The sequence below is a fragment of the Sturnira hondurensis genome, unplaced genomic scaffold, assembly GCF_014824575.4.
Source record: "Sturnira hondurensis isolate 20B ecotype Veracruz unplaced genomic scaffold, ASM1482457v3 Scaffold0002597, whole genome shotgun sequence".
NCBI classification, from domain to species: Eukaryota; Metazoa; Chordata; class Mammalia; order Chiroptera; family Phyllostomidae; genus Sturnira; species Sturnira hondurensis.
The window spans coordinates 1,602,114-1,629,377 of NW_028075228.1; the positions used below are offsets into that span (position 1 = coordinate 1,602,114).

The 27,264-nt window shown below is 58.5% G+C and overlaps 1 protein-coding gene across 7 annotated transcripts in view; it reads right to left on the minus strand.

The window, feature by feature from the left end:
- ZFPM1 (zinc finger protein, FOG family member 1) overlaps window positions 1–27,264 on the minus strand; it is a 74,729-nt gene that overhangs the window by 25,623 nt on the left and 21,842 nt on the right. For 5 of the 7 annotated variants that reach the window (XM_037040202.1, XM_037040201.1, XM_037040197.1 and 2 more), the window contains exons 2-3: window positions 18,706–18,834; window positions 15,872–15,997 (exon numbers count right to left, since the gene is read on the minus strand). In XM_037040202.1, the coding sequence (XP_036896097.1) occupies window positions 15,872–15,997; window positions 18,706–18,768 (189 nt within the window). In that variant the 5' untranslated portion in view covers window positions 18,769–18,834. Of the gene's footprint in view, window positions 1–15,871; window positions 15,998–18,705; window positions 18,835–21,696; window positions 21,978–27,264 lie in introns of those variants that run through there. The other 2 variants (XM_037040200.1, XM_037040198.1) reach the window with 2 other exon arrangements.

The window sequence follows — 27,264 nt, forward strand, 5'->3', positions numbered from 1 at the left end:
ACGGACTACTACACTGAAAGCCTGTTAAAGAGGTTGGTCTTGTTCTGTGGGCCCGTTCTGGCTTCCATTTAAAGATGGGGCACACAAGGCCCACAGGAGGGGGTGCCTGGCTCAGGGTTCCCGTGTGGAAATGGCAGACCCTTGTCCTGGGGCATGAGGATGGCTGGGGGGTTGTGTCTGTGTGAACTGGCAAGGTCACAGTGGACTGTTTGTTCCCAGGAGGCCCACCCATGCCGCCAGTGGTCCCCCAGGCCTGCCTGCCTGTGGGAGCTGTGCAGCTTTTCCCATCTGGGATTCTTTCCTGGGGGTGTGGCTGTAGCAAGACTCCCAGCTGCACTGCCCACAGGCTGGGTGCCGACCTTCTCGTACCCTCCAGGGCATGAAAAAGGCAGTCATGCCCACATAACCCTGGGCCTCAGGACCTGGAGATCCAGAGCTACAGGGCACTGGTCAGCTCGGGGTATGTCACCTGGATCAAGCCACACCTGAATGCCATGCCAGGAAACAAAGAGGACCAGAGCTTAAATTTAGCTGTGGCTCTGTCACCAGTGGCCGCCATACCTTTAGACAGATCCTGCCCCATCTCGAGCCCCATCTCTAGCTCTCATCTATGAATTATGGGGACTCAGTGTTGAGAGGACATGGCTTAAAAAGCTTTGGGGAAAAAACAGTATGATTCCTTTCCCAGGCTCTCTGCCAGTCCAAGGAAGCAAGGGTTGGAAAGGTTGAGGGGTTGTCCAAGGTCACATGGCCAGCAAGTGGCACAGAGAGTCAATCAAGCTCAGGTCCCTCTGACCCCAAATACATGACCCTAACCCAGGCCGTGTGCCCTCTCTCACAGTGAATCTGCCCTAGCGCATGGCTGGCACGCTCCAGGCCACAGCATAGTCCTGGTCCCATTTCACAGGTGGGAGCAACGGTCCTGACAGGGGAGTAAATGATTCCGATGCCCAGGCAGCGTGCACAGGCCGCACCCCAGTACTGAGGCTGTCTCCCAGGCCCCTGCCCTGTGGCAGTTGGCGCAGCCAAGGTGGAAGCAGAAGAATAACCTGGCATGTGCTACTCTGGAGGGAGGCAGTGGTGACAGGAGTGAGGGAGCCCTGGAAGCAAAGCCACCTGATTCTCAGCAGATCAGTGGCTCGTGGCCTGGGTGAGGCTTTCCATCCTGCCTCTGGCCTGGGCAACCCCACAGAGCCCCATCAGAAGGTCCAGACCCCCACAGCAACGCCAGAAGGTCTGGGAGCTATGAGCTGTGGATGTGAATAAAAACGGGGACCTGCTGTTGTTATTTAAATAACAACAATGTAAGGTTTCACACACAATCTGGGAGGGAGATAGTAGATGCTGTGACAGAGCCTGGGTCTGGTTCCTGAAGGCCAGGAACCATGCGAGCCTGTGCCAGCTGCTACCCCTCGGACAGCAACCACCTCCCTGGGTGGTGCCCCACCTGCTGCCCCTACTCTGGCCACACTTCCATCAGATCCCTTCTGTGTTATTTTATAACATTGAGTGCTCAGCACTGGAGGTGTGGGTGTGACTGTAACCAAGCCCAGCATCCATTTCACTGATGGGGAAAGTCAGAGAAAGTTCCTGGGAACCTCTCAACCCCTTGCGCAGGGCCTCCTGGGTGTCCTGGTCCCCCCACTGCCTAGGGACGTCTCTGGCCTTTCTGTCCTTACCCTGGTGCGCCCTGCCCAGTGTGGCTCCTGCTGGCCTTTGGGCATGGTTACAGGTGTCCAGTCTCTGCTAGTACCAGCCAGCCCAGAGCTCAGGCTAGAACAGTGCACAGAGCCTGAATCCTCCCTGGAGGGGGCGTTTCCCTCTCATTCCAGGTCAGAGCTTTGCAAAGGGCTTCAAGCCCAGAGCCTTCTTAAGAGGTATCCCACAGACCCTGTGCTCCCAGCGGCTGGCTGCAGGGGGCAAAATGAGTGTTGGCCTCCTCCCGTGGCGGGGGCATACCTGCCCGGAGAACCAGGGTGGCTGCACAAGCCTAAAGTTTTCTTTCCACTGGACATGGGCTGAATGCCCACCCACTGGGCAAAGTGGCCTCTCCTGAACCTCCCCCCTCTCCTGTCAAGCTCTGCACAGCGGCTGCACAACATGGGGTGGGCTGAGACCAGGCAGAGCTGTCAGGCATTACTGGGAGCCAACGGCAGGGGGGGCTGGCATGTTGCCGGCTCCAGTGTGGTCCTGTGAATACAGGCACAGTTGTGACCACCACAGGGGCAGGGCAGGGATGCACTCCATGGCCTCTGTGTGCCTGAGTGACCTCATGCATACAGCAGCATCGATGCCCTTGGCCACCAGCCGCTCTGCCCCCTGCCTGGTTGTACCCTGAGTGCCGCTGCCCCCAGCACTGTGGAGATGATGCTTGTATTTTATTAACTCTGTCTCTCCACTAGAATGTTAGCCCCTTGGGCTGGGGTTACCAAGGGCCGTGTTCTGATGGCCCTGATAAAGCTGGGGACCCAGCAAGTACCTGCGTCTGGAGGATGGTGGTACTAGAACAGGGCATTCCAGTCTGATCAGCAAGCACAGGTCTGGGAGATGGGGCAGCTGGTCCTACTGGTCGTGAGAGGGGCCCTGTGCCAGCCTCCCCTCTGTGTCTGTTCTCACCTCCCCTTCTGACCATGGGGAGGGGCCTAGCTACTGTGGGCTTCCTCACAGGGGTGGCTCTCAGGCCGCCCACCCACAAAGACGTGGTGGGCAAGGAGGGGGACTGCCAGGAATGGAGTTCACTGTGGATTGGTCTGCTCGCTAGCCAGGGGAGGGATGAAGGGGGTGGGGGGGGGCAGTCTCAGGCACTGGAGCCCCCGGCCCTGCCCCCACTCTGTCCGCCAGCTGGTGCCTGTGAACTTCTCTCTCTATCACTGGAACATCACTGGGGATTATTGATTTTTTGATACAGAACAACAGCCCATCTTTATCGGGCTGAACCCTGGCCCCAGCTAATGGTGGAGCTGGGACCGCTTGGGAATAGCCCAGGGAACAGGGTGGGGCCTGTCTCCTCGACCTGAGATCTGTGGGGCCCTCCACTGCTATTGGGCTCAGACACCTATCGTGGTGAGCGGTGGCCCTAGGGTAAGGGGGGGTCTGCAGGGCTCAGATGGGACAAGGCCTTAGGCAGCAGGGGTCGCAGGGGTGCCACACTCAGGCCCAGAAGTGCCCTTTCTGAGGCCTTGTGGGCAACTTAGAGTCCCTGGGAAGGTTGTGGTGGGGGACGGTCTAGAGCTCTGATCACCCCATCTGAACCCCCAAGGTGGGGCTCCTTAGGGTGGGACGTGTCCCAGATATGGGCCTCCCCTAGGCACAGCCAAGAGGGGACGACTTGCCTGGCAGGAGCAGCGTGGGGTGGGTGGTGGGCCTGAGAATCCTCAGGGTCGGTGTGTTGGGCCCAGGACACCACTCTGACCTTGCTGTTTTCCTGCTCTCCACCCTGGATGGAGCCTCCTCTCGGCCTTATGGAGCTGGAGAACCACAGCTTCCTGGGTGGCGTAAAGCTCGAGGACTCATGGGCTAGCCGCCTGCTTAAAAAGCTAGCCGTGCTGGTCTCTGGGCCTCAGTTTTCCCACCTGTGAAGTGGGGAGAGGGAGACCCTTTAGCTCCTGGGCCCTGGTACTTGGATCTTGGGAGACCCTGAGGCCTGAGCACTGGGGTCAGGGTCCCTGACTCTCCTGGCCCTGCCTCATCCTGTAGGCGGGCTGGAAGCAGGATGTGTGATAAGGCAATGAAAATACCTCCTGTGCAAATAGCTTATCTGGCCCCTATCAGCCTGGGCGTCCTGGCCCCTGTCCCCTGTTTTTCCAGGGGCCCATACCACGAGGTATTGGCCCTTCCTTCTCCTCTAGCTTCCAACTCACCACCTCTCAGTCCCCAGACTGGCCATTCTGCCCTGCTCCCTGAACTAGGCTGGGACATGGTCCACACAGGGCCCTCACTCTCCTCTGTAAATGGGCAAGTGGGGTGGGGTGGAGCAAGGGTCTAGGCAGAGGCTGGGTGACTGGAAGGGTGAAGGGAGGACCCACTGCCCCTGCTGAGGCACCAGGTACAGCCTTGAGCCTTGTCCTGCTGGGGTGGCAGCGGTGGGCACCAAGCCAATGCACTAGAAAACACTGTAATACCGCCACTACCTACGCAGGGCGAGCCCCTCAGGGATTACGAAGACCCTTCCAGAAAAGGCACCTGCTCACTAAGCACTTCCCATCTGCTCTGCCCACGAGGGAGGCGTTTACACAGGGGCAGGGAGGCTGGGGCCTGCAGGGAGGGCTCTGACTTGCCTACAGCCCCACGGCCCCAGGTTCAGCCCAGTAGGAGGCCGGTCCTGGGAATTGTTAAAACCCCCTCTTGTGAAAGCCAGGCGTGTTCACTGCACTATGCAAAACCAGCTGACGCCTGCTTCCATGGTACTGAGCAACTCAATCTTCCAACCTCCCCATGCCATAGGGACTGGTGTTCTCCTTTACAGATGAGGAGACTGGGGGTCAGAGAGGATTTGGCCACACAGCGAGGCAGGTGACTGAGTTGACGCCCAGGCCCCAGACCCTGCCCCAGGACTCTATCCTGCTTCATGCCCCTGAAGAGGCGGTGGGAAGAACAATGACTGGGGCAGGGCGGGGCTGGGGAAGAGAGATGAGGACTGGAGTACAGAGAGCCTTGCCCCGCACACAGCGGGCACAGGCTAGCCCCTACCCCAGACACAGCTGCGCCTTTGCTCAGGAACTCCTGGGGCTCCCTGCTGGGCCCTGAGTGGAGTGCCCTTCTGCCCATCTAGTTAAGTCCACGGCCAGGCTCCGCTGGGGGTCCCTGTCTGGGGGCACGGTGCTTGCTCCACCTCCACTCCATCTCTGGTCCGCCAAGATGATTGCATGTCCCCTCTGTGACCCAGCAAGGTCTCCAGCCCCTGCAGTGGGACGTGTAGAACTGGCAGGACCAGTAAAGCTCAGGGGCCCAGGAAGAGGGTGGGTGGTGGTGGGAACGCTCCACTTCAGCCACAGGTCTGCTGTTCCTTCCTGCCCATGGCCTTGGACCCTGGGCATGTCTGACCCACTGTGATGGCGGAGCAGCAGGGACATCTGTGCAGAATTTGCTACTTTTAGAATCATTTCTCTCTCTTCTTATAGAAATTCTGCAGGCCGGCAAAAATAAATAAATAAATGAACAAATATAAATGGTTTGCTATCTTCAACGCAGTGTGATGGCTATCCTCGCTACCCTGTGCCTGTCCACGCTGAGATTATTTTTCTGGGATAAGTTCTGAGAAGCTGAACTGCTGAGTCAAGGCAAGAGCATCACAGGGCTGTGTGGGATCCGGCCTAGGCACCTGGTGTGTGAGTGCTTCTTTTGGAAATGGGGGTAGGTCCCTGGAGCCCACTGCACCCAGCAGCTCTAGGTAGCAGGGGGAGTCTTGGTGACAGCCATGAGCACTGAGGCTCAGGGAAGCTAGAGAACAGCCCAGGAGGCCAAGAGGCACCAGGATGGCCCAGATGGGAGCCTAGGGCCAAAGCCCTCCCAAGAGCTCACTGCTGAGGGCGCTTGGGGATCCTGTGAGAGATGGGGCTGAGGATGCCTGGGACACAGGAGTCCGTCTGGAGAGGCAAAGGCAGGTTCTGGCTGGGAGAGGGCAGGGGCCGAGGTGGGCAGGGCCCGAGGCGGGCAGGGCCCCCCTCCTCACTACAACACATAATAAGCCCCCAAGATAGCATCGTGCCTCATTTCAGGCCCCGCTCGGCCCTTTCGGGCAGGATATGACCAGCCCTCCAGCCGATGGCGGCCCCTTTGTCCCATCTCCGGGGACCGATCTTATCGGCCACGTCCACCGCTGCCGTAATGGAAAAACGCAGTGAGGAAATCAAAAGTTACGCACAGAGATAGAGGAATAATAAATAAATAAATAAGGAGCCCAGCTTGCCTGGCAGGGGGAGGGGCCCTCTGAGCACAAAGTGTTAAATCACACGGTGGGGAGGGCAAGTGGCTGGCTGGGCCCGTGGGGTCAGTGGGGGCCTGGCTCCCATCCTGTGTCTGAGAGAGTCACTGTGGCTTGTCTAGCCTCAGTCGCGTCATCTGTCAAGTAGGTGTGATCAAAGAGCCCACCCCTGGGGCCAAGGGAGATCCCACGACAAACTGCCTGGCACGAGGGCAGCACTGCCTACAGCCGACAGCAGGCTGCCTCTGTCCCTCCTGGGCAATGAGAGCCAGCTGGGACAGGGGAGGGACCTGCCTGATCGTGACCCCGACACACCCCAGCTGAGGCTGCATGACCCCAGGGACAGCCCAACACCATGCTCTGGGGACCGTAGCCCTGGGCACGGCACAGCCCTGCGCACACTTAGAGCCACCACATCCCACGTGCTGCCTTCCCACTGGGCCCCGCACTGCCCAGCCTGTCCCAGCCCTGCAGCACCGCCAGACCCCCAAACATTCTGTCCCCTTCCCACAGAGGAGCAGCCTGAGCCCAGAGAGGGGGTCACTTGGGTGAGGGGGGTCCAAGGCCCCCAGTGAGAGAGGTGATAGCTGGATGCCAGGTCTGCCCTGGTGGCAGTGTGGGGGCTGAGCCAGCAAGGGGAAATGGGACAATGACAGTACTGGTGACAAGGACAGCGCTCGTGACAGTCAGAGTGCTAATAGGAGCACTGGGGTCGGTGCAGCAGCAGTGACAGTCCTAGCTAGTCTTAACAACAGCGACAGTGCTGGGACGAGGCAGCAGGAGCACTGGTGGGGGGGGGATGGGGGGGTGGGAGGGGCCGCACCAGCACTGGCACGGGCACTGACAGAGGATAGTCTTGGCCACAGTGGCTGCCCTGCCAACCCCGTGGGGTCCTCTGTGCATTGGGGGCTGTTTTCCTAGGAGGCTCAGAGGAGTTAGCTGACGCAACCCAGGCAACACAGCCAGGCTGTGGCTGGTCTGAGTTTGGGCCCAGGAGGAGGACAGGGAGGAAAACTTCTGGAAGGAGTAGCCAAGGCTCCAGGGAGGAGCCCCCCAGGTGGGGGCAGGTGGACCTGCACTGCACTGACGTTTGGGAGGGTCGGGCCAGGAAAAGGCTGATGCTTAGAAACGCAGACGACTGGCGCGGGGTGGGCTGGCTGAAGCAGGAAGCCGGCGGGAGGGCGGAGGAGGAAGCCAGGCTTGATTAGCACCCGCAGCCAAGATAGGCTGCCCTAGCCACAGATAGGCACTCCCGGAAGGCCAGTGAGGTCAGCGGGCAGGCAGCCAGGCCTGGACCCCCCAGACGCCGGGACAGCCGAGGAACTGGGCCCCAGCCATGCTCCTCCAAGGGCAACCTGCTGCCCACTCACCCTCTACCTGCATAGTGTCTGCACCCTCTGAGGAGAGGCCCTGGGAACCCCTGAGAATCCCTTGGGGCCAGACCAGGAGAGGGTGGGCTAGGGCCACTCCCTGGTAGGTGAATTTTGGGCTCAACTCTCAATCTTCCAGTGGTGTCAGTGGGGCAGCCACTCAGACTCTCTGAGCCTCAGTTTCCATATCTGTAAACAGGGAGTCCAGCATCTGATGCCAAGTTTCAGGCTCAGCTTTTTCATGGGTCTCCCATGCTTACCTTGAACCCCTAAAGTCCATTCCCCCCACAGCAACCAGTTCAGGCAACAGCCCTCACCTCCTGCTTGGTCCTTGTCTCCCGGCAGGTTGTCCTGCACGCAGGGTTTCTGCAGTGTGCTCTGTGCGGCCAATTACGTGGGATCCGCTGAGCTCTCTGTGAGAACCCAAGAGGATGAGGGTGGCTCTGCCTCAGTCCCTTGCCCACACCTCCGTTCCTGTCTGCATTCCCTGCTTGGCCTGTGCCCCGCGAGGACTGCTCTCTGTGCTATAGGCTGTGGCTCTGGGGAGCAGCAGCTGGTCTGTTTTGCTCACATTATACCCCCAGTGTCTAAAACAGGGGCCAACACACAGAAGACACTCAATAAATAAAAGTATGAGTGAGTGAGCCAATGGGCTAGGCCCCTGTGGAGGAGTTGGGTGGGATGTTGGTAGAGTCTTACAAAGAATCGCCTGCTGACAGCCTGCTTCTCCCACATATTCTGACCACCTCCCAACCGGTGAGCCCAAGGCCTAGGTATCTTTGGTGGGGGCAGAGGTTGAAGTCAGAACCAGGCCAAGGGGCAGCTGCCCCGACAGGGCTGATGTGGGTGCCGGGTGGGCAGCTCCTCCAGGTTGAGGAGGAGCTGCTGAACACAGTGAGGGGTTTCCCAGGGCTGAGGGGGCCAGCTCTGTGCCTCAGTTTCCATCCCAGTTAGAGAGGGCATGCGTGGTCTTATTGCAGATAAGGGGTGCTGAAAAGCCCCATGCATGGCTGGGCGCCGGGCCCCTGGGGCAGTGCGGGAGGCAGCATCCGTATGGGCCAGGGCAGCCACACAGGAGAGGCCAAGGGCTCAGAGCCCCACCTCAGCCCCAGCCTGGGGTCTGCCCACAGGGCCTTGCTCAGAGAGGTAGGCAGTCCTGAGCTCTGGTGGTGGACACAGGCTAAGGGTTCAAGGGTAGGAAGGGGACCAGTACTCTGGCAAGGGGTCATGGAAAGAGCTTGGGCCAGGGGCAGTGGGCAGCCAGCCGCCCTCAGCCTGNGGCAGCCACACAGGAGAGGCCAAGGGCTCAGAGCCCCACCTCAGCCCTATCCTGGGGTCTGCCCACAGGGCCTTGCTCAGAGAGGTAGGCAGTCCTGAGCTCTGGTGGTGGACACAGGCTAAGGGTTCAAGGGTAGGAAGGGGACCAGTACTCTGGCAAGGGGTCATGGAAAGAGCTTGGGCCAGGGGCAGTGGGCAGCCAGCCGCCCTCAGCCTGTGACCTCTGAACTCTGTTTCTAAGACAACCACTACAGATGGAGCCCCTAGGCTCTGCACTCACTCCAGACCCAACCCAAACACTCTGGTCGGGGCTCATGCCTGCCCTGTGCCCTCCGCCTGGTACACTGTTCCCAGACAGTAGCTGGTTCCCCTCACCCGTTGGGTCTTTGCTCAGACATGGGCTCAGGGAGGCCTACTCTGGCCACCCAGTTTAGAATTGCTCCTCCTTCTTTCTCTTACTCCAGAGCCTCACCCACTTGAACACATGTCATTTTCACTTCCTTGTTGTTTAGTCTTTGTGTCCCTGACTAGAACATCAGCTCCCTGGGTGCCGGGGCTCTGCTGGTCCTGAGCAGGAACTTAAGACACTTGTATCTGTTGAGTGAATAAACGACAGCCTTCCCTTCCCGTGCCCATGCCGGGGCTGCAGACCCACGCTCCTCTGGTTCTACGGACTGTGTCACCCCCACAACACATTTCCACGAGGACGGGACCGAGTCTATTTCTGTCGGCATCTGCACCGTGCCTGGCCCCCAGCGGGCGCTCAGGAAGACACCTGGGAAAAATGGATGGCCCACTGCGGGGGCACACAGAGCCCTTCTCAGGACTCTGCTCTGTCTCCCCGAGTCTCAGGTTGCTCAGCTATAACATGGGGAAGTCAGGATGGTATAGAGCCCACTGGGGCACCTAGGGTGTCCCTGGGAAACCCAGAAAGAGGTGGCTCCTGACCCGGCCACTGCGTCTGGTCTCTAGAGCTGACTCCAGGTTGACTTCAGGTTGACCCCTGACATCAGCCATCACCCTCCTTCTGCGGCCCTTCTCTATCTGTTAATCTAAGACAAATAGGCCTATTGGGCTACAATGCCAGGCCTGGTGATAAAGCAAAATAGCTGAAATGATTTTTTCCCACCCACACATGCCGAACTGGCAGGAGGGGACTTGTGGCCGGGTAGTATCGGCCCATCTCCCAGGCTGTCCATCAGGACAGGCCGTCCTGCCTCCACCGCCTGCCCGCCCACTGCCAGATAACAAACCTTGAGGTTTGCATAGAAACTCCAGGCAGCAAGATTAGTCAGCAGAGCCTGGCCCAGATAGTCAGCCCTACGCCCTCGCTCACACTCCAGGGCAAGGATTCCCAGCTTCCAGCAGGCCCTCCTGGGGACCCTGGGGATGGGGGAACCAGGCTTCAGTCCTTGAGCAGGAAATGGCTGACAGATGCCTCCTCCAGCCCCTTACAGCAGCTACTTCACTCCCAACCTATTTGCTATATGGCCAATAACCACATACTCTGATGAAAACCCTTCATTTTATAGCCAAGAAAATGGAGGTGTCCCCCCACAGTCCATGGCATTGAGCTCCAACCCTGACCCACACCCACCCCGTCCTACCTCTCTCCAAGCCTGCTCCAGCCTCCAGTGCCCAAGCCACACCCGAACTGCACATCTCGGGGCCTTTGTGCATCACTGGCTCTGTGCTCAGGCAGCCCGGCCCCAAACCAACCTGTCCTTTGGGGCTCAGCATGGGTGGGGGGAGGGGCTAGGGGTATGGTGCTGACCTGGCTCTGACCACCTGGCTGTTCCCTTTCTGACCTGCAGGGATGTAGGAACACAGCCAGTCTACCCATCACTCCCTCCAGGGCTGGGGACAGAGCTTGGGACAGAGAAGGTGACACTATTTGGGCAACTGGATTTATTTTGTAAGCAGAGGTCACTAGGAAAAAGCTCTAGGCCCTGAGACATTTATGGGTAAAGGGGGTGTCACTCCTGGGGCCCTGATCACACAGCCAGGCCAGGGGCAAGGTGTGGAGGCAGAGAGAGAAGGGAGGGCAAGAAAATGAAGCCTAGAGATACCCCCAATCCCAGGCCAAGCCCTCTCCAATCCCAGTTCTGTGTACAATGGGGGTGGGGTGACCTTGGCCATGTCACTTCATCTTGCCAGGTCTCAGTTTCCATCATTTTAAAGTGGGGATCAACTAATAGCTCCCTCACAGGACAGCTGGCAGGATTAGGAGAGATAACGGTCACCTCAAGAATAACAGAAAATCACGATATACGAAAGGCATGAACAAAAGTGGTTCTCACCAGGTCATGCCATGCTCCATAGTCCTTCTCTTGGTGGGCATTGGTCCCCGTCCCCACCCCATGCCCCTGTCTCCTGAAACTGGGCTGTCCCAGACAAGAGAGTCCACTTCAGTCTCAGCTCTTGGGAACTCCAGGCCACTCCTGCACTAAAAGCCCTGGCTTCTGGGGGAGCAGAACCCACGTATCTCTGGAGTTGGTGACGTGGAGGTGGTGGTGACAGGCTATGGCCCCTTGTGGGGACTGTTTGCCCCACAAGTGTCTCAGCACTACCTAGTCTGGGATGGGGCACAGGTTGCTGCTAAGTGTTGAGTGAAGGGTAGGTGGCAGGTGGTCCCCAGCTCTGCACCCCCCCTTCCTGCTCTAGTTCAGACTCTTCCTGTCCAGCGCCAGTCTGGGGAAGTCCAGGGCCTCCCATCCACCCTGTGCCCTCATGATGAAGCCAGGCTGCTGTCCAGCAATCAGTCCTACACAGGAGGCTGCCCCACTGCCCACGGGTCTCTCAGCTATGGCCCCCTCACCTTCTCACTTGGTCCCCACCCTCCCAAGGCTCTGCCCAGTTGGCTTTATTTTGTAATCAGTGCTCACCAGGAAGGTCTCCCACACCCTGAGATATATACAGGTGAAGGAGACCCTGTTTCCGAGGCCCTGATCATACAGCCTGATCATACATAGGTACCCACCACTCTGAGCACTAAATGTGCCCCTGGCCACCTCCTTCCTTCCCGGGCCTGTGAAGCTCAGGCTGCCCTCACAGCCACTCTATGTCCCCAGAGCAGGTGGGGAGCCCTGTAGGCCTCCTGGCTTCCCTCCCGCTCCCCAGTGAGTACGGCACCCATGGTGAACAGCCCTGCGCTCAGCATCCAGGGCATCCGGGCCACGCTGCCGCCCAGACAGGTGGACAGAGAGCTAGACAGAGACTCTCCTCATTAGGACTCTGTGCTGGGAACAGAGGGTGGGGGTGAGGTGGAAGGAATGAAGCAGGAGTCAACCCTGCCTCTACTGGCTGAGGAGGGGAGAGCCTGGGGGGCTCTCAGGGGGAGGGGATCCAGCACCTGAGGCCCCTGTGGGGACCCAAAGCTGGGTCCAGCCCCCCACACAGCAGCCACTCCCTTCACCCCCCTTGGACAGGGCCATGAGGTGGGTGGGAGGCCCAGGACCCTCACCCCGTCAGATGGGTCCCTCGGTGCTCTCAGTACTAAAGGGGCCTCTCGTCTGTCTGACCTGATGCTTCTGGATGTTCAGTGGAGATGGGGAAGGAGAGGAGGTGGAGGGAGGTGTGGGGACCGGAAGTGGGGGTGGGTCCTGAGGTGGGTGGAGCCAACCCCTGGGGATCAGTGAGTTTAGCAGAGTAAAGGCAGGGGCAGCCGCCCTCCCAGACAGGCTTGGGGGATTATAGATTATAGCTGGCATCCATTTGCATATCGGAATTTTAAACAGCCAGCCTCTCCAGCAGACAAGGTCATTTCAAAGATAAAACTACTGAGTTCTCCCTCTTCCTGCTGCCTGCCCCCCTTTCCCCTTGAACTGGGCTGAAGGCTCAGGCCAGGGCAGCTCCAGGTCAATGTCCTCTCGTCCAGTCCTGCGGGTGCCCTCCACACTTCGGGCTGTGACCCCCTCCCTATAGAGGCTGGGGTGGGTCCCCTGCTCTGCCCTTGTCTACTTGTCTATTTGTCCACTTTCCCGGAACCCCTCTCTGCTCAGATCCCCCCTTCACCCCTTCTCCCTTGGGACCAGGCCCCACTCACCTGACCCCTCCCTGAGGCTTCTTCCCCTCAGATCCTAGGGCCTCCTTGACAAGCCCTGATGGCACCTCTGAGCCTTTGCATGGGCTGTGCCCTCTGCCTGGCACCCTCCCTTCCCACATGCTCTCAGCCCTGCCTGCCCTGCTGGGACCCCGGGCCACTCCCTAGGACCCCGTATTCCCCACAGTGCATACTGGAGCTGCATGAGCTCCATGAGAGCGAACATCCGTGGCACAACCAGCCTTCCTCCGACACTCATTCGGGACACCTATGCTCTAGCTCCTCCCACCCCTGGTGGCTCAGAGGAGGAGGTGACAACACAGAGGCCACACTGTGGTGTCACGGTAGAGCTGGACCTCAAACCCAGCTGGGACCCCGTGCTCTGACCAACAGATCTGGCTCTGGGGCAGCCAGGGCACCTGGGTGAGAGGTAGGTGTGGAACTGTGGGGCCGAGATGACCGCCACCCACAGTGCTGCTCCCAGCTCCATGGCCACACAGCTCAGACGGCCCAAGAGCAGAGTTCTGGTTGCCTCAGACCATGGATCCTCCCATCGAGCCTGCGACATTGCCAGGCACTCATGGATGACAGGCCCGAGCCTAAGACAGAGGCGTGGTGCTGGCTTTGCAACCAGGCATGGCTCCCTCCTCCCAGCTCCTTTGAGCGGCCAGCACTCTCCTTAGTTCTCTGGGACACACGAAGAAACTGAGGCCCAGAGAAGACAAGTGGCCTGCTTATAGTTACTCTGCAAAGTTTAGACCCAGGTTGGGCAGGCTGACTCGGGGTCTGTGCTGCTGTTCTCAGACAGTGTGGGGGTCTCACTTGAAGCAAGCTGTCAGCTGCTGATATAGCTCGTAACTTTAGAAAATGAAAACAAACACCCTGAACTCCTCCTCAGCCTGATTCTGTTGCTCTGAAGTTACCAGGTGTCCGCCAGTGGAAGGAAGAAACTAGGGCAGGGCGTGACGGGGCTTGTGGATGACAGGATGGGAAAGGGGACTTCACCGGTATTTGCAGTGTGTGTGGAGGTCCTCCTGGGAGGAGAGGGGTGGGAGGCCTCCCTTCCACCCAGTGCCACGGGCTGCCTCCCAGGGGTTCTTTTGGTGGTCTGCTCAGGGCCCTGACCACTGGAAACACAGCAACCGCGGTGCCCCCACCATGCAGCTGCAGAGAGGGGCCTTGAGGCCGAGGCCTCTCCCCTGGGCTGCTATCGCTTGGGTCCCAACCCTCAGATGGCAGCCAGCATGGGTGTAGCACGTGTGCCGAGTCCTGGGCTCTGTGAGGCGAACAGCTCTCACCCTCATGCAGGCCAGATGGGAAACTAAGGCTTGGACCCATTCCCTTGCTGAAAGCCAGATGGTGTAGAGTGCACTGTGGTCCAAGCTACCACCCCCATCCCAAAGGGGACAGGTGGCTGATGTCCCCAGCTTGCTGTTGGTGAGGGTAGTGGCTGCATTTTCCCTCATATTTGAGGTCCTGGAACTAGCTTTAGGCTGGGGATCAAGAAACAGGGAGAGAGGGATGCTCTCACATACGACAGGGAGTGGGGTTCAGAGGAATAGAGAACGAGAGAGGGCCCTGGACTTGCAAGGAGCAACAGGACTTGCGGGTGCAGGCGGCCAGGCACTGGCTGCACCCCTAACCTCCAGGCAGTCACTGCCGGGCAGTGCCCTTGGAGACACCAACGCAGCTGGGCCCTGACGAAGCCTTGCTGCCCCATTGCTGGCACAGGCGGCCCCTGCAAGATAAGAGCCCACTGGGCCTCTCTGGCTTCCCTGGCTGGGTGATAAGTGTGGCCTGTTTGGGGCCTGATAGGGAGTGGCCACCACGGCGGTTGGCCAGTGGCCACTTATCAGCCCATCGCTGCCCACTTCATATCTGTGGGAACTGATAGGGAGCCCCTTGGCCCCCAAAGATGCAAATAGCACAGGAAGATCCTGGGTATACCCCAGCCCTCGCCTGGGGTCAGGTTCTGATCTCCAGGGGCCTCTGTTTCTCTGTGTGTGAACTGGGGATGATGGCACCAACACACTGGGGAGCGGACAGGCACCGCCTGGGGTGATAGCTTAAGCTGGCACTCACAAACCCATGGCCAACTCTGGAGCCAGGGAGTGGGTCCAAACCTGGCGCTGCCACTTCCCACCTGGTGACCTTGGACAGGCCCCTTGGTTGCTCTATGCCCCCTGCCTTGGCAGAGACTTCCCTGCACCCTAGCAAGGTGAAGCCCTCACCACGAACCTTCTTTCCACTGGTCAAATAAGCCTCATTTGTATTATTACACGTGAGCGTGTGGTCTGCATGCACGTTCCCTGGGGAGTGTGCTCATAGGTGTCTGGTACACAGCAGGGGCCCAATAAATGCTTGCTGCACCCACAAATGTGCCTGGCACGAGTACACTGTCTCCTTTCCATCCTCCTAGTCACCAAGGACCACCCTCCTTCACCCCGGTTCCGACGTAACAGCCCTCGATGGCAAGCTGTACCTGCGCCTGCAGGTGCAGTCCTGCCAAACCTTGCATGCCACCCGAGTCCCTGAACTGGTTGTTTGTGAAGAGACAACCAATATGCTTTCTTCTCATCACAAATGAGCGGAGTTGGGGGACCCAGAGAACACATATGGCGGGACCCCCAAGTTGCAAATTAGATGTGGGTATGATTATCGGCCCAAGACCACCCTCAAAGATACTTGCTGTGGTCAGGGCCAGGCAGTCTATAGTCACCTCCTGCCTCCCAGGAGCCTGCAGCCACCTTGGGGGCGGGGGTGAGGGTGAGGTCAGGGGCAGAGGCAGTGTGGCAGGGAAGGCTACTCTGTACAAACCTGAGTGCCTGTATAGCTCTAAATCCCTAGCCCAGCTGGGAAGGTCCTCCACACGCATCCACCTCCCTCTTTACCCTGGCTGTTTCCACCCCCTGGGATGCCTTTTCCTGCCTGTACCACCTGCTCCTGTTTCCCAGACGGACCAGACTCAGACCATTCCTGGGAATCTTCAAGACACTTCCGCCTGTCTGGGATTCAGCTCCGAGCATCAGCAAGTCTTTAGGCTTGCCTCCAGTGACACCACTGGCTGCACAGGCAGGCTGGACTTTGGAACAGGCACAGGCCTGGGCCTGATGGGTTGCCACCAACCTCTCCAACCAGCAGGCCAGGCCTGTCCCACTCAAGCCATCAGAGTGGTCAGATCCCAGGGCTCCCAGAAGACTGAGCCCTGGGGCCATCCCGACAGGCAATGCTGCTGGACAGGACTGCAGACATGGTTACCTGGCCCGCTCCAGGAGCTGCTGGCTTCCTCCTCCAGACTCGTCTCTGGCTCCTGTCCCTCTGTCTCCTTGGGCCCTCCAGGAGATGTGGGGTGCAGTGTTGGTGGTGGGGGCAGGGGATTAGCTTCTGCAGAGAGGAAAACACCATCAGGCCCTGCCAAGCTCTGGACACGAAGCTGCCTGGCCACTTGCCCCACACTGTGGCCAGGAAGGACGCTGAGGCCCAGGTGGGTGAGCATGTGCCTAAGGTCGGCCCCCTAGGCTTGTTCTAACTGGGGAGGATCAGACATCTCACTTTTCCCCTTGGCCTTTAAAACCTCTCATCCCCCTCATTAATTGTCGCAATAATAATTGCTCTTCCAGCTGCTGTTAATAATTAGAGTGCAGGATGCCCCACCAGGCACGCCCAGGCCAGGGGCCCGCCCAGGCCAGACAGAGTGTGGGCTCCACCTCCCGGGGCAGCTGGGGGCCTCTCCAGCAGGCCCTGCATCCAATTCCAGCCCAAAGGGCATATTTGCCTTCCCTGTCAGCCTGATAACCACCTCAGCCCCCAATCGATGAGCTCCCATCAAAGTACCCCCCTTGGTGACGTCACGTGCCGGCAGATTATTAATACCCAAGATAAGGGCCATGATTAACATCAAATAAATCAATCACGCAGTATAAAAGTCCTATTATTTTTGGCTATAAATCAACGTGGCTGGCATTTGAGCTCCAGCCACTGAGAGAGGGAGCTGTGCTGGGCCCGCCCGAGAGGCAGATATTGCTCCCGCAGTCTTATCTCGCCCATCGCCACGTTATCGCCACAGCCTGTGCCAGGTGCAACCCCGGCTGTTTTTTCCAGCTCCTTCCCCACCCCACCCCCACGCAGCCCCAGTTCCCAGATCAGATAAGGGGCTCTGGCACCTTAGGAAAGCCACCGGGTCAAAGTCCACCAGCAACGAGCTGCTCGCCCTTTGGCAGATCAAGGCCCCTGCAAGGCCTCCCCATTAGTGCACGGCATCTAATAGCAATGGTGACCAGGGGCCCCTCACACATGCCCTCAGACCCTCGGCTACCCTGAAGGCCTCACGTCCAGTTCCAGATTTGGAAACGGAGGCTCAGGAAGGGCAGGAGCATGGGCTGGGGACCAGCTTGTGGGGGGAGGCTGATGCTCCACTAAGCAATATGAGATGCTGATGGTGACAGCAGAGATAATAATGAACCAGAGCAGGCACCAGAGGCCAGGTGCATGATCCCTTCACCTGGTCTGGCGGTCCCTGGTGAGCTGAGGGTGACGGGAGCCCTGGCCCCTGGGTTCAACTCCTGTTGGCCCAGCCTCCTCTCACTGCATAGCCCTGGTGATACCAATGGGCCTGCTGCTGGGAAAGGGATTCCGAGGCCAGCAGGTCTCAGAGGAAAAGGCCTTTTGGGCTCCTGGGCCTATAGTGGTTCTGGGGGAGAGACGGGGAAATGCTGGGGGTGGGGCATCCACAGTGAGAAAGAACCTCCCTGCCAGGGACGAAGGTCTGTTTAGAGGACCTGCCTGTTCCCTTTCCCCTCCTCAGCTTCTAGGCCCCCTTCCCTTGCACAGATCTGCTCTCTACTCTCTATCCCACCTCAGGGCCTTTGCGCAGCCTAGTATACCCTTCCCTTTGCACCAGCAGCACGGGGGGGGCTCTACACACCCTTTGGGTCTCTGTTCAGTGTTGCCTCCCCACCCCACATCTCTCCTTCCCTCCATGCCCACCCACTTACCACCCTCCTAAATGGCCCAGTTTGTGGCTGTCTGCCCCATCTGACCACGGCCTGGGGTAATTTAGCCGGGGTGTGCATTGTTGTATAGAATGAAAACGGGAGTAAAGTTGCCAGCCATGGCTGTGGTGGGGAATCCGGGGAGGCAGGGGAGAGGGAACCAGGGCTCACCCCACTGTCCTCCTACCACAAGCTTTCCATCCTCAGTTTCTTCATCTAGAAAATGGGTGGGGGTGCTGACCTCACCCAGTGCCTCTGCCTCGGTGAGGTCCCTCCTATTAGGGATCTCTCCAGGTGTCTGGGGGTATAGCTAGTCCAACAGGCTGCCCCAGCCTTGAGGCCCCACTGGGGACCTGTTCTGAGCAGGCCTCCTGCTGTCAGGTCCGTCTACTCCTGAGTGGAGGGCAGCATCTCCTTCCCATACTTGTTCTCAGCTGGAGAAATTCGCCCTACCTCCACTGGGGAGACTGCCACCAGGAGGGCCCAAGAAGAGATTCCGGTGCCTGGGGTGCAGTGGGGAGCAGGTGGAGAGACGGGATCAGCGTGACTCTAGACCTGGGGGTTAGATCCCCGCTCAGGTGCTTGGGCTGTGTGAGCCTAAGCATCTCGCAGATAGGGTGACAGGACCTAATAGGAGAAACTGCTATGTGCCAAGCACCACATGTGCTGAAGTAGGGTCCATAGCTAGGTGAGGGCTTGCTGCCCAATTTCATAGTGGGTAAACTGAGGCTGGGAGGGGATATAGCTCTCCTAAGGTCACTCAGGGGCCCATATGACTCGCTATCCAACCCTGGACTAGACGTCCCCCATCTGTACAAGAGGCTGGACTTCTAAGACCCTCCTGCTGCAGGTGTGCATGCCTCCTCTCCCCAGCGGGCCCCAGCCCCACAGCCCTGTGATCAGACCTCCTGCTGGGAGTCCCTCAGGTTTCTCCTGGCCCCACTGGGCACAGTTCAGCCCCTGATACACCAAGCTCAATGCTACTTCACAAGTGTGGAACCCAGAGGGACTGGCTCCCATGGTCATAGGCGAGAATGTGAAAAGGTGTGGGGTGGCTCTGGGTGCCAGATCCTGGCCTGTTCTACCCACTGCCCAACTCACCTGGAATAGAAGGGCTGGGTGGATTGGGCTCTGCCTTGGCCTCAGGCTCGGGTGCTGCTGCATCCAGCTCTGGGAGGCTGATGCCTGTGGCTTGGGCCTCTTCTCCAGCCTCCATGTCTCCAAGGGAACCTGCAGACATAGCCAAAGGGGAATCATGAGGTGCTGCCTCCTCATGGTGTACCCTGGCCACCCATGGGGTCAGAGGCCACGAGGGACCAGCCATCAGTGTGCAGACTCCCTCTGGGTCCCCCAAGACTTGATGTGAAAACCGCAACCCATATCGACCTGGCTCTGCAACAATTCCAACACCTGGGGGTCACTGGCCTTCCTGCCCCACGTCACCTGCCCTACAGCCTGTGCCAGTCCAGTGAACCGCTCTTGCCAGGACAATGGACCCAGGAGGTTATGTGACCGCCGTGGCCTACCATGTCCCATAGGTACGCACTTCAGGGGTTTGCAGGGCCCCAGGGTACATCTGCAGCCCCTGTGGGCAAACATTTGCTGGGCCTTGCATAGCTGTTTCCTCTGCCTGGGACCCCTCCTCCAGGAAGCAGCAACCTTCACTCAGGTTCCAAAGGTTGAGAGCTTCATGAGTGTGGGCTGCCGCAGAGAGAGTGTGGGCCTTCATGAGTGTGGGCTGCAGAGAACCTGCTCGAAAGGGTAAATACCTGATGGGATTCAGGTGGGCACGCAGGTATCTGCAGTCCACCTCTGGGGGCTAGAGTGCTACAGGCCCGGGATCCCCTAATTCCAATCCCCCCAGAGGCTATTACAGGGGGAGCCCCAGGGAGCCCACTTTGTAAGTGAGAAGGCAGGTGAGAATCCAGGTGACGTGACCCAGACCAGCCCTGGGAGGGCATCCCAGCCGGACCCCCCAGGGCCCCTGAGGGCAGGCCCGGGGTGCAGTGTTTGCTTGTTCCGACAGGGTCAGACAGGGGGCGCCAGTGGGCAGAGAGGACACCAGTGAGCAGGTACCCCTCCTTATTCTGCTCCCCAAACCACCTGAGCCCCTTCTGTGTCTCAGCCTGGGCCCCAAGGAAGGTTCTGGCGCGCACTGCCTCCTGTCCCAATCATGGGTTCTTTTTATTTTTAAGTTTTTTTTAGAGAAGTTTTTTGTCTTCAACAAAATTGAGAGGAAAGTACAGAGATTCCCCCCATGCCCCCTTTCCCCACACGTGCACAGCCTCCTCTTTAACGGCACTTTTTTTTTCTAAATCAAGGACAAACAGCAGGTTCCTGAATAACATCATTTACTTATAACGTTGATGAGATGCTGTGACAACCTAATTCTGGTTTTGTGTCACTTGGCCGAGGGGAACTTGGTTCCATCACACTTAGAGTCACAGAACGTGTAAGTGACACTAAGGGAGGGTTTACTGTACCTCCCCGGGTTCTCTCTCTCCCTCGCACTCATCCTCAGGAAGATGACACTCATCACTCAGGTGTGGTGTGGGGGTGGGTCCTGACTCATGAACCCGAGCTATGGAGCTGGAGAGGGGGCTTCTGGGCCCAGAGAACTGAGCCCGAAGCATCCTGGCCCCCTTGCTGTGAGGACAATGAGCAAGAAGAAAAGTCTAGAAGACATGGCAACATCTGTGAATGTCAACATGTCAGAGGGGCCTCTCGGAACAGAGTGGGTCTTGCTTTGGCAGAAACAGAAGGCGCTGGCAGGCAGGTCCGAGCAGGGAAGAAGGGAAAGGCTACTTCCCAAGGGCCACTGAGTTCCCGGGCCCTAGAGGCAAGCAAGCAGCCGCAGTGGGAGCCTTGTTTGGAATTCTCACACCTCAGTGGCCGGTGACTCCTGACCTTCTGTATGCCATGATCCCTCCGGGAATCTGATGAATCCGGTACTTTCTCCCCAGAGAAACACAGAGAGGGACTAAAACGTGTCCAGTTTCAGGGGGCTTCTCACTGAATCACTAGTGTCCTCTGTCCTGATGCCCTCACCCTCCAGCGCTGCCAGGGTTTTCCAGGGGTGAAAGGGGTTGGGTGGCTAGCTGGTGGAGGCAGATGGGTCCTGCTGATGCTTCAGTGACTGCCCAGCAAGTAACAACTGAGCCACCTGCCAGCATCCAGCACGGGAGAGGGTCAGGGAGACCCACGAGGCTGCGACAGAACGTGGTGCCGAGTTCCCAGGCTTCCTTTCAAAATCTAGCAATTTCCATGGAGCAGAGAGGTGCAAAGCTGGCTCTCTCTTTGCATTTCAGTGCACTTCTCTGACCACAGGTGGGGGATGGCCCACTACCTAGTGAAAACCGAGTTGTCTTTGGCGGGGCAGACGCCTTTCCTGACTGCTGCAGACATCTGAGGGCAGACACCGTTCTAGAAAGTGGAGGTGCTGGGTCTGCTGGACTCCATGGGGACTTCCAGACCAGCAGGGAGATAGTCAGACAATAGACAGGCCTCAAACCGGAACAGGAGAAAATTATAAATGCGCAGTGAGCGAGGGAGGTGAGTGAGAACAATAGGCAGAGATGCTTCCAGCAGATCTCAGAGGGGACGACGTTGGCATGAGGCTGATGGCTGAGAAGAGGGCAGAGGAAGTGCTGATGGCTGAGAAGAGGGCAGAGGAAGTGGTTTGTGCAAAGGCCCGGAATCCAGACAGACCTCTATATGGTGGAGGAAGGAGGAGGGGGTAGTCAAAACTGAGGAGAGAGTAGGGCCGACCTAGAGAAAAGGGGTGGGCGGGGAGTTGGGAGGCAGGTGGATCCTAACCCTGGAGGCCAACCAAGGTCCATGCAGGACGGCAGGATCATTTCCCAGCATCAGCCCCCTGGAATTAGCTCCTGCCTCCCCAGTCTCCTCAGGACATCTCAGAGCTGTAATTACTCGGACCACACAGAACCAGCCCTAGGCTAAGCCTCCATGCTCTCGTCCAAGTGCCCACACAGGCAGGCTCTGTGTTGGGCTGGGCACATCCCAGACCGGTCGGACTCGTGCCCCTGGGACAGGTGGGAGGCCTGACCTGCCGTAACCTCCCTCAGCACTCACCTGGGCAGGAAAGCACTGGATGCAGGGGAGGCCAGTCTCTGATCCCTCTCCCATGGTGTGGGCCCTGAGTGGGCCCTGCCTACCACTGTGACCAGCACACAGTCCTGAAGTCAGGCCCCTTGCTGGTCCTTTTCTAGAAGCTGTGGTGCCTTCTGTGGCTCATTCGGAGCTAGAGGGATTACCCAGGAGCTGTGGCCCCTCCTGCGGAATGGGCCATTGGATTTCAAGGCCTCGGTTGCCTACTCTAGAGAATGGGTATGAAGCCATCGGCTTTCAGGGAATGCATTGGAGTGGGGCTGACACTCCCCTCCCCACACCTGCCAGGACCCCAGGGACAATAGCCCCCACTCTTGGTGCCTCATCCAGGTGGGCCTCAGCCACCCACGGAGGCCCTGAGCTCCTGCTGGGTCCATTTACAGGAGAACAAAGGCACCCGCTCTGCACAAAGGCGTGACAATGAGCGTGAAGAAAGAGGCTGCCGGCTGAGGCAATTTATTCTAATGCCACTAATTCAGTTCCAGCACAATTAAAACAGCTCTGATAATACAGGAGACAACTGCCAACCAGCAAATCGCTACAAGCCCACAACCAGGATGCAGCGTGGCAAATTCCACCCTGCACCAGCCGTCACGCAAAGAGAGGGTGCCACGTGGCCCCTGCTTAAGGCCCAGTGACTACCTTGGTTCTGCCTGGGGCTCAGGGAGGAAGGCTTCTCAGCTGGCCACGGTGATGGCTGTGATGCTGTGTTTCCTGGGTGCCCTGGGCTAGGAAAGAACCCAGCTGGCCCCTGTGGGACCCTCTCTGCCCAGAGACCCCCAACAACTGAGCCAGGCCAACCCACGGCCTGGCCAGAGGTGTCCTTGCTGTGTGACCTCAGACAAGTCACTCTATCTTTCTGTGCTCAGTAACCACATGGCTCCCACCTTATAGAATGAAATGAGGCAACACCTGTATGCAAGCTTAGCTTAGGGATGGCACACAGTATGTGTACCCCCGACATCGACTGTCCTCACTGTCAGCTACTACCACCCACCAGCGGCAGGGCCTGGGAAATGGTGGGGGAATGCGCTTATGGTTGAGTACCACCCTGTGCTCATTTTATAAATGTCCTTTGTGCCCCTCATCCCCCTGCAGCCAGGGCTGTAGGGGCGGTGGGGAAGGTGTGTGTGGGGAGGGGCTTACGATACCACCTCAAGGGGAGGAGTGGTGGCAGAGGACAGTGGGAGGGTGATGGAGATGAAATGGTCAGGGGACGCAGGGCCCTGATCATGGTCATGATGGGCCAATGCGCCTCCCAAGATGGAAGCGCGAGTCATGCCAACTTTGCCTATGAGTAAACTGAGGCCCAACTGTTCATGGGCCTCAGTGAGAAAGCAGTGGTGGGGGGTAGGTAGGGAAGGAGCCTCCTCCAATTAGCCACGCCTCCAGACAGTGGCTCAGGTCACGGCCCTTCTCTGTACCAGGTGTGGCCCCAGGCCTCTCCTCAACCTGCAAATGAGCTGGAGGGAGGGCGAGGCTGGCCCCGTACCTGATGGGGTCGAGAGGTGGATGCCCAAAGCTAAGCATCTGTCTGGGGGGAGCCCGTGGGGGATGACAGAGGTCACCACTGGCCAGGGCAGTACTGGGCACGGCCCCCCCTGCCCAGAGCCCCTCGGTTATCATAGTGAGCAGGCACCACGCATGACAATCTGTCTCCTGCTCATTAAGCTGGATGCCGAAATGGAAATGAAAACATAATAGCTATTTGATTGGGGGTGAGATATTTTGCATATTGGCTCGGTGCTGATAGCGGAATTTCATCAACTCCCTTTTTTCATGCTTTAAAACTGAATTATGGAGACAGGCTCTGTGCAGCGGGATGATCCCAACTCCTTCCGATTCCCGAAGCAGGAGCGATTAACGACCCCCTCCTGGCTTTGATGGCAAGGCAGCTGGGGGGGTCCTTTTGAACAACTGCCTTGAAGACAGCAAGAGCTGGTAGCTGAGGGGACAAAATTCCCCCGGACATCAGACCTCAGGTGGGCCTTTTAGGTGGGAGCAGATGGAGGCAGCCTGAAGCACTGGACAGAGCTCCCCCATCCCCGAAGCCTGTACCTGTGTCGAAGGTGGGCAACTCGGACCATCCTCTGCCAGGCCATTGGGAATGTGAAAGAACCAGAGTGAAGTCCTGGCGGGCCCCGACCTGGACTAGAGCATGACCACAGGTGCGGTCTTTCCCTTACACCTGCCCATTGCATAGTTCGTTCATGCCTCTCTGGGGAGATCCTCTACAGCCTCAGCTTACGAGAAAGGACATAGGTCCAGGCACCGGCCCAGGACGGTGTGTATCAGAGTGGGATTTTGAATACAGGCCCACTGGCCTGGGGGCCAGGTGGACACTGGTGGGTTACGTGCCCCGCTCTTCACCCATCCGTATCCTGGCCTGTCCAGGGAGGTGCAGAGTTGGGAGAGGGGCACCAGGGAGACCCCGGGGTACGTACAGGTGGAGCTGGGCTCTGATGGCTCATTCTCAACCCCTGTTCTTTCATTCACCCACTCACCCACGCACTAGCTCCGTTCTTCTCTCCCTTATTCATTCACTCATCAAAGCTTTCCTGAGCCCACCGAGTGCCAGACCCCCTGGCATAGGAGACCCTGCAGAAACTAAGATGCAACCCCATGAAAGGAACATGAAAAATGCAAGTGTGGCCACTGGCACAAAGAAGAGGGTGCCAGTCAGGGCAGCCTTCTTGGATGAGGCAACGAACGACTGGAGACCTGGAAGCGGACAAAAGGAGGTTGCCTGCAAACAGGGCCAGGAAAAAGCATTGCAGGTAGAAGGAACAGGAGGACGTGGAGGCAGGTGACCGTGTGCAGGCCCTGCCTCCCTGAGTCTGGTTTCCTCACTGAAAGCCTGGGAGAGGCAGCAAGGGGGTGCCCGAGGGTGCTGGGCACAGACTTATGGTTATTATTACAAGTGTTTTTATTTCAACTCTCCTCGGAAGTGCCCCCGGCCCTCTAGGGATGGCAGGGCTAGGGGTGCTGAGAAAGGGCTATGCTAGGGCCTGGAGAGAGGAGTGCAGGTGGGAGAGGAAGACCTCCCCCCAAGACTGGCAGAAGGCCTAGCCTCCTGTCTTACTGGCCCTGGACAGCTGGGGGAGGGAGGGGCTCAGTCCTGCCAGAAGTGAGACCCTGGCCTCTGGGTGGCACAGCGGCCAGATAAGGCCCTGATAACAGAAAGAAAATAGCAACAGATTCAGACTTTCCCACCGCTGGGCAGCTCAGGCCATGGCGGGGACACAGAGGCGGTGGTGACAGCCCTGTTCTCCCTGAGGGAGCTGTGCTGTGGGAGCTCAGGGTGACAGGGACCTGGTCATTTTGGGGCCTAGCAGACAGCTGGGTCTGAAGCTTGACCTCTAGGCAGGAGGCAGCATGACCTCTGGTGAAGCTCCCCCTCTCCTGGGTCTCGTCGAGCACGACTGGATGCTCTTAAACCCCTTGTCAGGTACGAGGTGTTGGATCCAGCTTGTGTGTGACCGAAACGGAACCCAAGATACAGAGTGCAGGGGCAGCTGGCTGGCCCAGCACCTGCCTGTTAGCTGCACCCTGCACCCTGCAGCCTTTACTCACTGCCCAAGCCCCTCATGACTAAGTACCTTGTACCCAATGCACAATTCTGACATATGGTGAGCCGCTTTCCAGGCCCAGTGGATGGAGAGGAACAGGTTAGAAGAGGGAAGTGCTGGATAGGGCCAGGGCAGGGTCAGGACCAAGCCCAGAGCAGGAGGGAGTCCAGCACATGGGGCTCTGGTGAAGGCAGGGTATCGCCAGGGCCCCCAGCGGAGAGGCCCAGGCAGTCAGGGGACTCGTGAGGTTGGCTTGTGCCACCCACAGGGCCAGGGGCATGCTCAGTAGGGCTTCTGATAGGAAAGGGGCCCTTGCAGGTAGGCGTAGAGGGTAGGTTCTAGGAAGTTAAGTGGATGGGAAAACCATCCACTTAACCAGAACTTCTTCAACAGCTTCTCTAACATGAACAAAGGCAGGTTTCCAGATTGCTGCCTCCTAGGAGCTCACAGCAGCAGAGCGGTGGGGGCTCCCCGGAGGGGTACAGGCACCCAGAGGAGGAAGGTGAGCTCCGGGGGACACCCAGGCAGGCCCTGGCACTGACTGCCCCTCCCGGCAGGTCTTCTCATGCCCGTGTCCCCCAGGATGCTGAGGGCCAGCAGATGTCACAAGGAGCCTGGCAATCTCAGTAAGCCCATCTCCTGTCCTCTACCCCCTAAAAGTAGCCAGAAGCTGACTGCTCTCTGCATCACTGCCAGCACAGGGGCTTGGCCACTGGCAGGAGCTCCTCTTGGGCCCCAGCTCTTCCCTGCCCCACCCTCACACCCAGGATCAACCAAACCTCTTCCACTGCCCTGGCCCTCCAGCCACAGGGCCTCCTCAGCCCATGCTGTCCTTCTGCCAAGGCACTCTCTCACCCCACCTCTGCCAGGTGAAGGCCTTCTCACCCCTCGGCAAACTTCCGCCCCCCGTCTGGGTGTCCATGGAGCTTCATATTTATTTGCAAGTCATTTGTGCAATTCTCCGGGGAGTGAAGAGTCGGGGCAGCTGGTCAGCTGATGCTCCTTCTGGTCTCCAGTGCCCAGAGGGAGGAAGAAGGGTGACCCACCTGTGGCCAGTTTCAAGGAAGGCACCGCCCCACTAGCCCTAATGGGTATGCCCAGGGTTCAAGGACTGCTTCGATGGCCGTGAGGAAGAGTGTCCCTATGGGGTACAGAGGGGTCTCTGGAGCCTAAAGAGGTGTGACCTAGGAGGGGCCCACAGGCACCTGGGTGACCTGCCAGTGGCTGTTATCAACCCAGGATCAGTCCTGATGACAGCTGGGGTGACCGCAAAGAGGATGTTGGCAAGATAATCTTGGCTTATTTGAGCGGGCAGCCTGCTCCTCCAAGGGCAGAGTGAGCGTCTGGACCTCTCGGTTCTGGGGACCTGGGACCAGACGCTCTCCTGCACTGATCTTGTGCCCGCCCTACCCCAACTGCACAAGGGGGCCTGGGGCAGAGGAGACGTGCAGACGGAGCCGCTTTGACTCTGCCTCTGCACCAAGGTCAGCCAGATGCACCCCGAATGCATCCTGCAAAGGGGAACTCGCTGCTCTTCCAGAGGTGCAGACATCTGAGTCCTAGACCTTTGTGCCTCTCAGGTCTTGGTGTCCCCATCCCAGCTGCTGCGTTTAAGTGCCAGGCTGTGAGCCGCCCAGCTCAGCAGGCCTCCAGGCCGAGCCCAGAGGTGCTGGTGAGTGTGACTGTCCCAACTTAGCCAGGCTGGAGGAGGGTGGCTGGCTGCCATCACAACACACCCGGGGTCATCCAAGGGCAAAGAGATGCCCTCTTTGCAAACTTGCAGCGCTCAGGGCACCGAGCAGGAGCCCCGAGTTCTCTGGGAACACAGAGCCCTGCTCCAACAGACAAGGGCCGCTGGGGCTGACTCCAGCTTCTAACAAATTAAAAAGATCCTAGGGAGATATAATTCGCATACAATAAAAATTCATCCTTTTAAGGCGTGTTTATTGAAAGATGGGAGGGA